This window comes from Lampris incognitus, chromosome 1 (assembly GCF_029633865.1).
Source record: "Lampris incognitus isolate fLamInc1 chromosome 1, fLamInc1.hap2, whole genome shotgun sequence".
In the NCBI taxonomy this organism is placed as follows: domain Eukaryota; kingdom Metazoa; phylum Chordata; class Actinopteri; order Lampriformes; family Lampridae; genus Lampris; species Lampris incognitus.
This window is the reverse complement of record NC_079211.1, coordinates 93,534,438-93,549,698: the sequence shown is the minus strand read 5'-3', so window position 1 is coordinate 93,549,698 and position 15,261 is coordinate 93,534,438. Positions and strand designations below refer to the sequence as shown.

Sequence of the window (15,261 nt, the reverse complement as noted above, 5' to 3'; positions counted from 1 at the left end):
CCGTTATCCATCCCTTATAATACAGGATCATCCTGAATTGGAAAATAAAATGATGCGTCCCATATTGACTCAATAAGGGATGCGATTTGTCCCATATTTTCATATATGTTGTTTCATATACACACTAGATCTTCCAAGTACTGAAAATAACACAACATCAAGTAAATCAAACCAGTTATACAAGCAGAGTGGAGAAGTTCAATTTCAGTGGTAAGCAGAGTGACGAGCTCTGCGAGATTTGCACGTCAGCATCATATTGCCATCGTTGCCATTAGGCCTGACTCAGTGGTTGCCTTGTACAGTTAAAAATAGCACCCTCAGTAGCTGTTTTTTTAAAAATTATTATTATTATTTTAATGTCTGCAAGTCTACCCATGAAATGTAATGAGGCTGTTGAGACACTTCCCTCGAGGGTCATGGTATACTGTTTATTTAATTTTATATTGCCAACTGGAGCCACAATTATAGCCCACATTAGCATATATTATACAGTAACCAATACAGGTAGTAACTAAGCAGTAATCAGTGGAAATTGATCATGCTGACATTCCATCCATTCTCTTAGATTTTGGGCTGAAGGTTAAGATGGTGCGGCACGGTGGCGCAGTGGTTAGCGCAGTCGCCTCACAGTAAGAAGGTCTTGGGTTCAAGCCCCGGGATAGTCCAACCTTGGTGGGTCATCACAGGTCGTCCTCTGTGTGGAGTTTGCATATTCTCCTCATGTCTGCGTGGGTTTCCTCCGGGGGCTCCGGTTTCCTCCCACAGTCCAAAGACATGTAAATCAGGTGAATTGGCCATACTAAATTGTCCCTAGGTATGAGTGTGTGTGTGTGTGTGTATGTGTGTGTGTGTGTGGGCCCTGTGATGGCCTGGCGGCCTATCCAGGGTGTCTCCCCGCCTGCCGCCCAATGACTGCTGGAATAGGCTCCAGCATTCCCGCGACCCTGAGAGCAGGATAAGCGGTTCAGATAATGGATGGGTTGAGATGGTCATTTACATTATAATTCATAAATATGATCTCATCTCATCTTCAGCCGCTTCAGACGTTTCCAGTTCACCCTCACTACACGTTTGGGTTTGCCAGGTCTGTCCGGCAGCCTTCCCCGCCATCTGATCCAACTCACCACCAGATGGTGATCAGTTGACAGCTCTGCTCCTCTCTTCACCCGAGTGTCCAAAACATACAGTCACAGATCTGATGATACAACCATAAAGTCTATTATCAATCTTCGGCCTAAGGTGTTCTGGTACCGAGTACACTTATGTACGAGTCATGGATTGGCAATCCCACAAACCATGTTAGAACATAAGGTAGTTCATAAGTCCAATAACAAGGCACCACTCGGGTTCAGATCGGGAAGGCCGTTCCTCCCAATCACGCCCCTCCAGGTTTCTCCATCATTGCCCACATGAGCATTGAAGTCCCCCAGCAGAACTATAGAGTCCCGAGGGGGAGCCCTATCCAGGGCACCACCCAGAGACTCCAAGAAGGCTGGATAATCCGAACTGCTATTCGGTGCATAAGCACACACAACAATCAGAGCCTTTCCCCTAGCGACTCGCAGTCGTATAGAGGCAACCCTCTCATTCCCCGGGGAGAACTCCAACACAGCAGCACTCAACCGGGGACTTGTGAGTATCCCAATACCCGCCTGGCGCCTGTCATATTGGCCAACTCCGGAAAAGCAATGAGCCCAGCCCCTCTCCAGGTGTTTGGTACCAGAGCCCATGCTGTGTGGAGGTGAACCCAACTATATCTAGTTGGTACCGCTCCACATCACAGACCAGCTCAGGCTCCTTCCCTGCCAGAGAGGTGACATTCCACATCCCGAGGACCAATCTGCAATGCCGGAAGTCGGCACGGCCCGGTCCCCACCTTTGTCTGCCACCCGGCCTGCATGGCACCCTACCCCAATGCTCATCCCTGCGTGTGGTGGGTCCATGGGGTGGTGGCTCCATGTTGTTTTTTCGGACCCTCGACCGGGCCCCATGGGCCTTGATACGTTATATAAATATAACAATGTACCATTAAAAACATCTAAATAATCCTATAAGTCTATCCTGTATAATCCATAAACATGATATTACTACTTTCAGCTGCTACCATTAGGGGTCGCCACAGCGGATCATCCGTTTCCATTTCTCCCTGTCCTCTGCATCCTCCTCTTTCACACCAGCCACCTGCATGTCCTCTCTCACCACATCCATAAACCTCCTCTTTGGCCTTCTTTTTTACCGCTTCCCTGGCAGCTCCATATTCAGCATCCTTCTCCCAATATACTCAGCATCTCTCCTCCACACATGTCCAGGCCATCTCAATCTTGCCTCTCTTGCTTTGTCTCTAAAACGTCCAATCCGAGCAGCTCCTCTTATATAATCGTTCCTAATCCTGTCCTTCTTCGTCACTCCCAATGAAAATCTTAGCATCTTTAACTCCGCCACCTCCAGCTCCGCCTCTTGTCTTTTCATCACTGCCACTCTCTCCAAACCATACAACATAGCTGGTCTCACAACCACCTTGTAAACCTTCCCTTTAACTCTTGCTGGTACCCTTCTGTCGCAAACCACTCCTGACACTCTTCTCCACCCACTCCACCCTGCCTGCACTCTCTTCTACACCTCTCTTCTGCACTCCCCGTTACTTTGGACACCCCAAGTATTTAAACTCATTCGCCTTCGTCATCTCTACTCCTTGCATCCTTACCACTCTGCTGTCCTCCCTCTCATTCATGCATACGTATTCCGTCTTGCTCCTGTTGACTTTCATTCCTCTTCTCTCCAGTGCATACCTCCACCTCTCCAGGCTCTCCTCAACCTGCACCCTACTTACGCTACAAATCACAATGTCATCCACAAACATCACAGTCCATGGAGACTCCTGCCTGATCTCGTCTGTCAACCTGTCCATCACCATTGTAAACAAGAAAGGGCTCAGAACCGATCCTTGATGTCATCCCACCTTCATCTTGAACCCATCTGTCATTCCAACCGCACACCTCACCATTGTCACACTTCCCTCATACATGTCCTGCACCACTCCTACATACTTCTCTCCAACTCCCGACTTCCTCATACAATACCACACCTCCTCCCTTAGCACCCTGCCATATGCTTTCTCTAAATCCACAAAGACACAATATAACTCCTTCTGGCCTTCTCTTTAATTCTTAATCAACATTCTCAAAGCAAACATCGCATCTGTGGTGCTGTTTTGCGGCATGAAAACATACTGCTACTCGCTAATCATCACCTCTCCTCTTAACCTACGTAACTTCTATTACTCTTTCCCATATCTTCATGCTGTGGCTGATCAAATTTATACTTCTGTTGTTGCTACAGTTCTGCACATTGCCCTTATTCTTGAAAATCTCTACTAGTATGTTTCTTCTTCACTTCTCAGGCATCCTCACTTTCCAAGTCACGTTCCAATCCAAAAACAGGATACACATTTACATTTTTTTCCCTAACTTAGGAAGGATCAAACTACACTTTTGTATTTAATAGCCTAACCCATACACATATGCAATCTAATATTAACAATAATGAGATTGGACTAATTAATATTAATAAATGTTAAACCAGGTAACCGCTGTGGAATTGACACATTTACAGTGCATCCGGAAAGTATTCACACCCCTTCACCTTCCCCACATTTTGTTATGTTACAGCCTTATTCCAAAGTGGATTAAATTCCTTTTTTTCTCGTCAATCTACACACAATACCCCATAATGACAAAGTGAAAAAGGTTCTGTAGAAATTTTTGCAAATTTATTATAAATAAAAAACTGAAATATTGCATTCACACCCTTTGCTATGACACTCAAAATTGAGCTCAGGTTCATCCTGTTTCCGCTGATCATCCTTGAGATGTTTCTACATCTTGATCGGAGTCCACCCATAGTAAATTCAATTGATTGGACATGATTTGGAAAGGCACACATCTGTCTATATAAGGTCCCACTGTCGACAGTGCATGTCAGAGCAGAAACCAAGCCATGAAGTCAAAGGAATTGTCTGTGGACCTCCGAGACAGGATTGTATCGAGGCACAGATCCGGGGAAGGGTACAAAAAATTTCTACAGCTTTGAGGGTCCTGAAGAGCACAGTGGTCTCCATCATTCATAAATGGAAGAAGTTTGGATCCACAGGACTCTTCCTAGAGCTGGCTGCCCAGCCAAACTGAGCAATCGGGGGAGAAGGGCCTTGGCCAGGGAGGTGACCAAGAACCCAATGGTCACTCTGACAGAGCTCCAGCATTCCTCTGTAGAGATGGGAGAAACTTCCAGAAGGACAACCATCTCTGCAGCACTCCACCAATCAGGCCTTTATGGTAGAGTGGCCAGACGGAAGCCTCTGCTCAGTAAAAGGCACATGACAGCCCACTTGGAGTTTGCCAGAAAGCGCCAAAAGGACTCTCAGACCATGAGAAACAAGATTCTCTGGTCTGATGAAACCAAGATTGAACTCTTTGGCCTGAATGCCAAACGTCACGTCTGGAGGAAACCAGGCACCTCTCTTCACCTTGCTAATACCATCCCTACAGTGAAGCATGGAGGTGGCAGCATCATGCTGTGGGGATGTTCTTCAGTGGCAGGAACTGGGAGACTAGTCAGGATCGAGGGAAAGATGAATGGAGCAAAGTACAGAGATATCCTTGATGAAAACCTGCTCCAGAGCGCTCAGGACCTCAGACTGGGGTGAAGGTTTACCTTTCAACACGACAACGATCCTAAGCACACAGCCAAAACAACGAAGGAGTGGCTTTGGGACAAGTCTGTGAATGCCCTTGAGTGGCCAAGGCAGAGCCCAGACTTGAACCCCATTGAACATCTCTGGAAAGACCTGAAAATAGCTGTGCAGCGACGCTCCCCATCTAACCTTACAGAACTTGAGAGGATCTGCAGAGAAGAACGGGAGAAATACCCCAAATATAGGTGTGCCAAGCTTGTAGCTTCATACCCAAGAAGACTTGAGGCTGTAATCGCTGCCAAGGGTGCCTCAATCAAGTACTGAGTAAAGGGTGTGAATACTTATGTACATGCAATATTTCAGTTTTTTATTTTTTACTAAATTTGCAAAAATTTCTACAAAACCTTTTTCGCTTTGTCATTATGGGCTATTGTATGTAGATTGATGAGAGAAAAAAAAGGAATTTAATCCATTTTGGAATAAGGCTGTAACATAAAATGTGGGGAAAGTGAAGGGGTGTGAATACTTTCCGGATGCACTGTATATAAAACTGTTACACTTCCCTCACCTCTCTTCTGCACTCCCCATTACTTTGGACAGTTGACCCCAAGTATTTAAACTCTTATGCCTTCGTCACCTCTTCTCCTTGCGTCCTCACCATTCCGCTGTCCTCCCTCTCATTCATGCATAGGTATTCCGTCTTGCTGCTACTGACTTTCATTCCTCTTCTCTCCAGTGCATACTTCCACCTCTCCAGGCTCTCCTCAACCTGCATCCTATTCTCGCTACAGATCACAATGTCATCCGCAAACATCATAGTCCACGGAGACTCCTGCCTGATCTCGTCTGTCAACCTGTCCATCACCATTGCAAACAAGAAAGGGCTCAGAGCCGATCCTTGATGTAATCCCACCTCCACCTTGAACCCATCTGTCATTCCAACCGCACACCTCACCATTGTCACACTTCCCTCATACATATCCTGCATCACTCCTACATACTTCTCGGCAACTCTCGACTTCCTCATACAATAAGCACACCTCCTCTCTCGGCACCCTTTCGTATGCTTTTTCTTAATCTACAAAGACACCATATAACTCCCTCTGGTCTTCTCTATACTTCTCAATCAACATTCTCAAAGCAAATATTGCATTTGTGGTGCTCTTTTGTGGCGTGAAACCAAACTTCTGCTCGCTAATCTTCACCTCTCCTCTTAACCTAGCATCTATTACTCTTTCCCATATCTTCATGCTGTGGCTGATCAACTTTATACCTCTGTAGTTGCTATAGTTCTGCACATCGCCCTTGTTCTTGAAAAGCGGTACCAGTATGCTTCTTCTCCACTCCTCAGGTATCCTCTTGCTTTCTAAGATTGTGTTAAACAATCTAGTTGAAAACCCCACTGCCATCTCTCCTAAACATCTCCACGCCTCCACAGGTATGTCACCAGGGCCAACTGCCTTTCCACTCTTCATCCTCTTCATAGCTGCCCTCACTTCCTCCTTACTAATCCACTGCACTTCCTGATTCACTATCCCCACATCATCCAACCTTCTCTCTCTCTCTCATTTTCTTCATTCATCAGCCCCTCAAAGTACTCCTTCCACCTTCTCAGCACACTCTCCTCCCTTGTCAGCACATTTCCATCTCGATCCTTGATCGCCCTAACTTGCTGCACATCCTTCCCAGTTCGGTCCCTCTGTTTAGCCAATCGGTACAAGTCCTTTTGTTCTTCCTTAGTGTCTAACCTCTCATACAACTCACCATTTGCCTTTTCCTTTGCCACCACTCTTTGCTTTATGCTGCGTCTCCTTGTACTCTGTCTACTTTCGTCATCTCTCTTGACTATGCCACTTCTTCTTTACCAACCTCTTCCTCTGTATAATTTGCTTGGCACTCCTCATTAAATACCAGAAATGGAGGTGTAAACTTATATCGTCCAAAAAAAAAAAACCAGCCTTCACTATTAGTGGCAGCCTCCAAACATAGGAATGAGAGAGAATAAACATATATAGGACTGGATATTGTCATCAGTAACAGTTTGGCACGGATAATAAAACCCAAATTACAACTGTGAACTTAAAAAAGGCTGCCAAAGACTCAAAAAAAATCATTTGCACTTAATGCAAAACTTACCAATATGATAAAACAAACCACAAAAACACAGCATTTACCTTTTGTGGTAGCATATGTTTTCAACCTTAAAAACGAGTGAAAACAAACAGATGTATTATTGGGAACAATCTGACATAGAGAATAGGCACAATTTACAAATTATTGTGTAGATGATCATGAGGAAATGGTTTTTTACTCGTGCACATATTGTTATGGACCGTCTGCACTTCAAAGAACAGGTAGCCGGCTATTTCTCCAGCAGGGGCATATTGTTGCTCACTGTGCCACTCGGCACTTCCAGAGTATTGCCGATATTAGCCTTAACAAAAGTAGACGCATTCCAACGGTGACTTGAACTCTTGTTTGGACCCTTCAATTGTGAACCGGAGCATTTTTGATTTTCCCCCTTTTTCTCCCCAATTGTACTTGGCCAATTACCCCACTCTTCTGAGCCATGCTGGTCGCTGCTCCACCCCTCTGCCGAGCCGGGGAGGGCTGCAGACTACCACATGCCTCCACTGATACATGTGGAGTCGCCTGCCGCTTCTTTTCACCTCACAGTAAGGAGAATGTAGCGCGTGGGAGGATCACGCTATTCCCCCCAGTTCCCCCTTCCCCCCAAAAATGCGCCCGACCGTCCAGAGGAGGTGCTAGAGCAGCGACCAGGACACATACTCACATCCAGCTTCCCCCCCGTAGACACGGCCAATTTTGTCTGTAGGGACGCCCGACCAAGCCAGAGGTAACACAGGGATTCGAACCAGTGATCCCCGTGTTGGTAGGGAACGGAATAGACTTCTATGCTACCCAGACACCCTTGTTATCTTGTTTTAATGTTATATCCTTCTCTCACTAAGATGTGTGACTAATATTGTTTTATTTTTTTACATGGTGATGCAGGTGACGTGGCTCGGGTCGTGAGCTGTTCCGGTGGCGTCTGGACACTGCTTGGCATGCTTCTCATCATATTATTCATATATTTTATAATTCCATTATAATTCTGTTATCTTCTTTGGAAGTTGCATTCTGTAAGTTGTGTAACCACAACATTCATTGCACATTGTCCATCTTGGGAGAGATCCCTCCTCTGTCGCTCTCCCTGAGGTTTTCTTATTTTTTCTCCGTTAAAGGTTTTTTTTTAAGAGTTGTTCCTTATCCAATGCGAGGGTCTAAGGACAGGATGTTGTGTTGCTGTAAACCCCCTTGAGGCATGTAGCAACCAATAATGTAATACCTGCCAATAACTCAATACCTGCCAATAACGTAATAATTTTGGCCATTTTAAATGTAATAAAGCCAATAATGTAATAAAGTTTTTGAGCCAATAACGTAAAAATATTTTGCCAATAATGTAATATTGGCCTAGCATTAAAAAAAATCCTGAGAATGTAATAACTGCAGCCGATAATGTAATAATATATGTATCTTTTTTTATTTCTATTTTCTGGCTAGAAAGTGACGCACACACACACACACACACCCCTATACAGGATGGCTTAGAGGAGCAATTATGAGTTGACTGTGGAGAGACCATGTAGCAATGTCGCACGCACACAGGGAAGACTCAATCTGGGAATTTTAAAGTCTCTATATATAGGCTACATGATAATGTGCTGGTCAGGGTCAAGAGTGGCCATCACAGAGTCTCACAGAAACAATTTGTGATACCAGGTGTTGTTGTGGCAAGAAACCTTAAGTTGCACAAATACAAGGTTGAGTTTCAAACGCCAAATAGCCCCACTCCAACACAAAAGTGGTTCTCAGTTTCTGATGTGACCAGTGTGACAAGACTAGAAGAAAGGCAGCGCTCAAAGTCTCAGCCCAAATCAGTTCAACAAATGGACCTGCTAATACCTTACTCACATCAGGACAGATTGGAGGAGTTTGAATCATCAAACATGAACATTCGCTTTGACCCGATCCCTGATGGCAACTGCCAATTTGCTGTTATTTCTGATCAATTGGAATTTTCCGTTCTGCAAAAACATTACGTAAAGAAATAGTTGCCAACCTAACATTTAATCCATATGGAGTGGATGGGACACCCCTTTCGGAGTATGTTGAGGAGACATGGGGGGAATATTTACAGAGCATGGCACAACATGGCACATACGGTGACCACCTAACTCTTCAGAGAGCATCCCAGATCTTTAATGTTCAGTTCCTTATTGTGTCGACTCTTGGTTTGGATGCCACCTCTGTAATATCACCATCTGGTGCTTACTGTGAAAGCCTGCCTCTTTTGGTTCTTGGACATTTCGCTGAGGGACAGGGGGAACATTATGTAAATTTAGATGGACCTATTCCCGCTTACATTCAGGCCATTCAGGAAGCAGCGATGCATAGAGTGTCCCAACCTGCCCCTCTGTCTGACACTGAACTTGGTGCTCTGTCTGATGCTGAACCTGCTTCTATGCCTGTTGTCAAACCTGCCCTGCCTGATGATGAACATGGCTTTCTGTGTCAGCCTGAACCTGGGTTTCTACCTAATGCTGATGTTCAGTCTATAGCTAACCCTTTGCTTGACATGGTGGAGGATGCTGGCAATGAGCCTGGAGTTCAATACCTACCTTCAGAGATCTTATCAAGAATTATTGCATTTTCTCTCAAGCAATATATGTCAATGCTTGGGACATTCAATCAAGTCTCACTCTTATTCTGTGAACTGTCTGCACCATTCCATCCCAACATATATATAAGAGAAGCACTTGCAGAGAGCCTAGAACTGGACAGAGAAGATGACTGTTCCATTAGTATTATGAAGCTCTACAACGCTGCTGGATGCAACAGTGGTCTAAGCTTACGCATAAAACAGTTATTTGGCAAGGACAGCTGATGGATGAAAGCCTGGATTCTTCTCAGTAATGTAGCTTTTGGGCAGTACAAAGTTAAGGACATTTACTGGAATAAGTAATGCCACCTTTATGTTGATGTTTTCCCCTTAGTTAGACTCTCTAGTTTTTTTTTTTTTTTGACATTTGTAAATGAGTGTTCATGTTCTATGTTGTATATTGGAGTCGAGTGCCATTACAGTGCCAGTTCAGTTATTTAAATACAGTTTTAAGTGAGGACTGAATCGTTTTAACAATTTCCTTGAGAAATGTTTGAAAAAAGTTTTAATTAAATGTTTTCCAAGAAAAAAAATGTGGTAAATTCATTTGACAATGCAACGTCCAACAGAGACACTGACATGAAATTATGAATTTACATGTCTAAGCAAATAAACAATATTCTAAATAAAGATTTTGTACAACAAATAATTCTCAAATTGGCTCTTACAACCATAATTGAGAGAGAGAGTGCTGCATAGTATATATCCTTGATGAATGAATATGACGACTATGCCATCCACTATACCTATTTTTGATGAGCAAACTGCACAAAAACTGCAAAAAATATATTTTATTTCCAAGAAATGCAGTCCTATTTATGTATTATTATTGGCTGCAGTTATTACATTTTCAAAGGATTTTTTTAATGCTAGGCCAATAACGTAATAACTTATTACGTTATTGGCAAAATGTTATTACGTTATTGGCTCAAAAACCTTATTACATTATTGGCAAGTTATTACGTTATTGGCTTTATTACATTGACTTTATTACATTTAAAATGGCCAAAACCATTACGTTATTGTCAGGTATTACATTATTGGCAGGTATTACATTTGTAATTGGTGATATTGGGCTATACAAATAAAACCGACTTGACTCTTATACTTGGCTTACCACTCATAATGCAGTCTTCAGTGTTAGTCAAATTTTACACCAAACTCATATAACAAAACGTGAGAGTTTGGTTAAAATAACTTGATGATACAAGTTATTTAACAATACGTGAGAAACGCTTGAGTTCACGTCTTTACTCCGCCATGACACCTGAACTCTTCCACTTTGATGTGACTTTTGAGATGAAACCCTAAGAGATTGAATTTAATTATCTCCGCACAGGTGGTAGCCGGGAGGGGATTATAAATTTGGTTGCACATGCATGCATGCGTATGTGTCTGTCCGTGGCTAATCTTGCAAACTACTGGACATATCAGCCTAACATTTTTTTGCGCATTTATGAGTGTATGATAAAGAACCTCTCAGAGTTATGATGATTAAAAACCTTCAAAAAATGTTCTCGCTATCACTGCTCCCTCTCCTCATTCACTCTCTAGTTCGCTTGACCAATGCTGCTGTCCGTTGCTGCCTGATCTAAGTCAGCTGTGTGCATGCACGACTCACTTCTACAGTTGAGTTGGATCGGGCAGCGACAGGGTCAAAACCAAAACATTATATAATGGGGTATGAATCTTGAAAGTAAATGAACAGTCGATTGTATTTCCCAAGCCAGCAAACCATTCACTGCTGATCTCAGCACAGGAGAACTGGAGGAACACTGGATGGACCAAAAATAATTCATCTTATTAACTTCACTGCCCAGCCTTAGAGATAGGGTGAGGAGCTCGGACATCTGGACGGAGCTTGGAGTAGAGCCGCTGCTCCTTCGCATCGAAAGGCGCCAGTTGTTCAGGCATCTGATTAGGATGCCTCCTGGGCGCCTTCCTTTGGATGTTTACCAGGCACGACCAACTGGCAGGAGACCCCGGGGTAGACCCAGAACGCGCTGGAGGGACTACATGTCCAATCTGGCCTGGGAATGCCTCGGGATCCCGCAGGAGGAGCTGGAGGGCATTGCTGGGGAGGGACATCTCGAGTGCCCTACTTAGCTTGCTGCCACCGTGACCTGACCCCGGAAAAGCGGCTGAAGATGAGATGAACTTCACAGCCATGCGGAAGTTTCAGTCTCCTATGTTAAAACTCCACTATAAAAATACAATTTCAAAAGTAGAATTAATCAAAGTCCCAGCTGCAAATCATCTCAGTTGCTAAAATAAAACATTTCCCATGGCTGAGCTATGTTTTCTTATCGTTGTTTTATGAATGAAAGTCAATCAGCAGAGCAGCCATTCACCTTGATTCATTTTATATGATGGTTAAACATATTTGAAGTCTTTTTACCATTGTTTTATTGCTTTAGAAAGAATGAAAGTAAAATCAGCAGAGCAGCCATTCATTTATCTTACATCGTGAAAACCGCGATGGTTAAACACATTTGAAGTCAATGCTACTCAAGAGCGTCACACTAGCTGCTGAAAGCATAGGTTCCCATACTTTATCTGGCAAAGAGATAAGGGCTTTGAAATTCTGATAGCCTAATCTCTGTCATTTCATGTCAGACTTGGTCACATTCGTGTGAGGGTCCACCAAGGAGACTGCATATCCATAGACTGACAGTCAAAATATTTTTATTGGGTAAATTTTTTTAACTTGATTGTCTGGGATGGACTGGCGGCCTGCCCAGGGTGTCTCCCCGCCTGCCGCCCAATGACTGCTCTGGGGTAGACTGGTGGCCTGTCCAGGGTGTCTCTCCGCCTGCCACCCAATGACTGCTGGGATAGGCCCCTGCATCCCCGCAACCCTGATTGGGATAAGTGGCTTGGATGATGGATGGATGTTAAATAATTTTTTTTAGCTTGAGTGTTGCATATTAACAACCACTCCCCATATTTCCTGTTCAATCGACTTGGGCGCACTGCAAAAGTCTTATAATGACAGCAAAAACACTGTTTTTTTTCTGTCCATGTGTGTGCATTTGTGTATTTTCCTTCTCTTGGTATGCGACACAAAGGGGTGGTTTGTCGCCAACTTTGAACACTGGAGAAGGGGAGATACATATGCCTGGCAAAGATCTGAACTCACTCTACCAAGTTGCACTCCTCTAGTTTCTTCATGTTTTATAATAATGGTTATTGTGTGTCTTCCATTGCTGTATTTATTTAATCTGTCTACATCTCTTTCTACTATTTTCTCTCATCTCCTAACACAGCTTGTACGCATCATGGCTGGATACATTTGGAATTTGTTGGATTCCAATTACAGTGCAAGTCTGACCAATTCCATATCTGCCTCTGAACAAACAACTGCTTTGTTATGAAGGCTATGCTGTCAAATAAAGACTGCTTTTGACTCCGTGTACATTCTGAGTTGACCTGGCCTTGGTAAGCTCATCTTGACCCCACTGTAGAAACCACACCAATGCACCGACCATTCACAGCTCTGGTAGATGGTCAAAGACTCCATTTAGTCCATGGAAAGATTGAAAAACGGAACTCCATGAGAATATAAAAACAGGGATCATCACGATTCCCTTTTTTGCCCCTGTAATTCCTCAAGAGCAGGCACATCAGTTATTTATCTTATCCATCTATGGGAGTGCTGCTGGCTGACACACACACACACACACACACACACACACACACACACACTTATAAAGTATCTGTCCATTTAAAAGGAGTAATTAGCATTTAGGAATAAAGGGCTGTGTGCCACTCTTATTTTGACAGTGATTGTTGGAGCCATTTCATATTAAAACAGAATGTTGCCCCTACCGTTGGCGTAGGTGAATAGCAGTATTGTTTACTTTAATCAAGTGTCAGGTGCGCATGTAGGCAGAACGCAAGAAAGATAAGTTTTCAACCGCACGCATACACAAACATAGATCAACAAACAAATGACAGAAAATTTTGTTTTAAATATTTATTTTTGTTTATATGTTGATTTGAACCTGGATCCCTGCTCTGTTTGGTTTGATTTCCCCCTTTATTTTGATACATCGATCATTATTACCACACACACACACACACACACACACACACACACACACACACACACACACACACACACACACACACACACACCTGCTGGTCCAGGTTATATGTGAAAATGATGTTCACTTTTTCATAAGCATGAAACGGTAACACTTTAGTATGGGGAACATAAAAAAACTTAATTACTAGTGAATTAGTAATGATCAAGATGTCACTTTAGTATGGGGAACATTCTAAGTAACAAAAACTTAATTTACAGTAATTTAACACTATTAACACTTGTAGTTTTGTGTTTTGTTATGTAAGAACAGACCATATTCATTAAGTGTTAGTAAGGGAGAATAACTCTTCTTGTGGTACTACCACCTTATAAAGTCCATACTAAGCAAAGCATATTGAGATGGTACTACTAATAAGCAAGAATTCTGAGGTTATAGAGGGAAAACTCATAGTTAATGGCTTACTGGTTGTATAATAAGGCCATGCAGAATAAGGCATTAATGAGTACGTAATAATGACCAATTAAGAGCCAATATGTTGCTAATTTGCATGCTAATAAGCACCTAATTAATGGTGACTACGTTCCCCATACTAAAGTGTTACCCATGAAACTTGGTACACTTGCACAGTTTGGTGCACTGAACATTTTCAGAAATGAAGCCATCGCAAAAACACCTTGTGCCAGCAATGGCAGCCATTTCACTTTCCACCAGAACATAACTATGTATTTTGCGTCATATCCAGGGCTCGAAATTAACTTTTTTCCTCAGTGTCCCGAATTCTACTTTCAACTCTCCTACACTTAACAACCATTGTCCAAAATTGAAGTTTTTTTTTCCATTTAACATAATAAAAATAGTTTAATAACTTAGTTTATTTGTTTTTAGAATGTAACCGCCATGAAACAACCAGAAAATAATGGATCAATTCTCTCATTCACTGCTCTGTTCTCACTACCGCCGCTCCCTCTCTTCATTCACTCTCTAACTCACTTGACCAACGCTGCTTTCTCACTCTCTCATCTTTTTTTAAAACCAGTCAGGCTGTCAGACTCTCCGTGTCCGCGCTGTAAACACAGAGAGTCTGCCAGAGTTTTCCTCAGAGGCTTTCTTGCTTTGCCGCCAGTATTGTTCAGCCACCTCAGCATTTTGATGATTGCGGGGTTTTCGCGCCTCACACGGTCTCTCTTGATAAGTGTTCATGAGATGTATGACTACCCATGGGACTGCCAAATGTACAAGTGAAAGCAATAGGCCTTACAGTAATTTAACAGAAATTAGTCAAATGATGTTAAATGGAGATGATGCCTATTATAGTCAGAGTGACACAGGACCAAAAATTAAAACCTGTGGCAGTAACCTACAACTGCTCATTGCAATAGCATTAATGTAAAGAAGTCAAGGGATAATTATGTGAGAGTAATGTCCATTAACTAATCCAAAAACTGCCTCATGTCCCTTCTTTTCTCCCCTACTTTTTCATTCTTCCTGCCTCTTACTTTACCTGGATGGCTGTCCGGCCACTTGGCAAAGCCTCCCACCAATCGATCCTGTGTTGACAAAATGTAGTTCCTGTTCTTCTCATAGTTAGTATACTGAAACACATCCAAGAGCTAGAAGACAAGAACAGAGAAGAAAGAATTTGAAGTTACAGTGCGGGAGAAAGGGAGAGGGACATATCTAAGGCTGCAATGAGTGATATTTCCAATATTAACAGTGAATCAAATGACTACCAGTAATGTTAAAGGATCACTTGTACTGCCGACCATATTGTGAATAAACTTTGCAATCAACAGCTT

The 15,261-nt window shown here is 43.0% G+C and overlaps 1 protein-coding gene across 1 annotated transcript in view; it reads right to left on the bottom strand.

Annotated features, from left to right (window-relative positions):
* pggt1b (protein geranylgeranyltransferase type I, beta subunit) overlaps positions 1 to 15,261 on the bottom strand; it is a 66,860-nt gene that overhangs the window by 11,432 nt on the left and 40,167 nt on the right. The window contains exon 8 of the mRNA XM_056292072.1: positions 14,967 to 15,075. Within this exon, the coding sequence (XP_056148047.1) occupies positions 14,967 to 15,075 (109 nt within the window). The remainder of the gene's footprint in view (positions 1 to 14,966; positions 15,076 to 15,261) is intronic.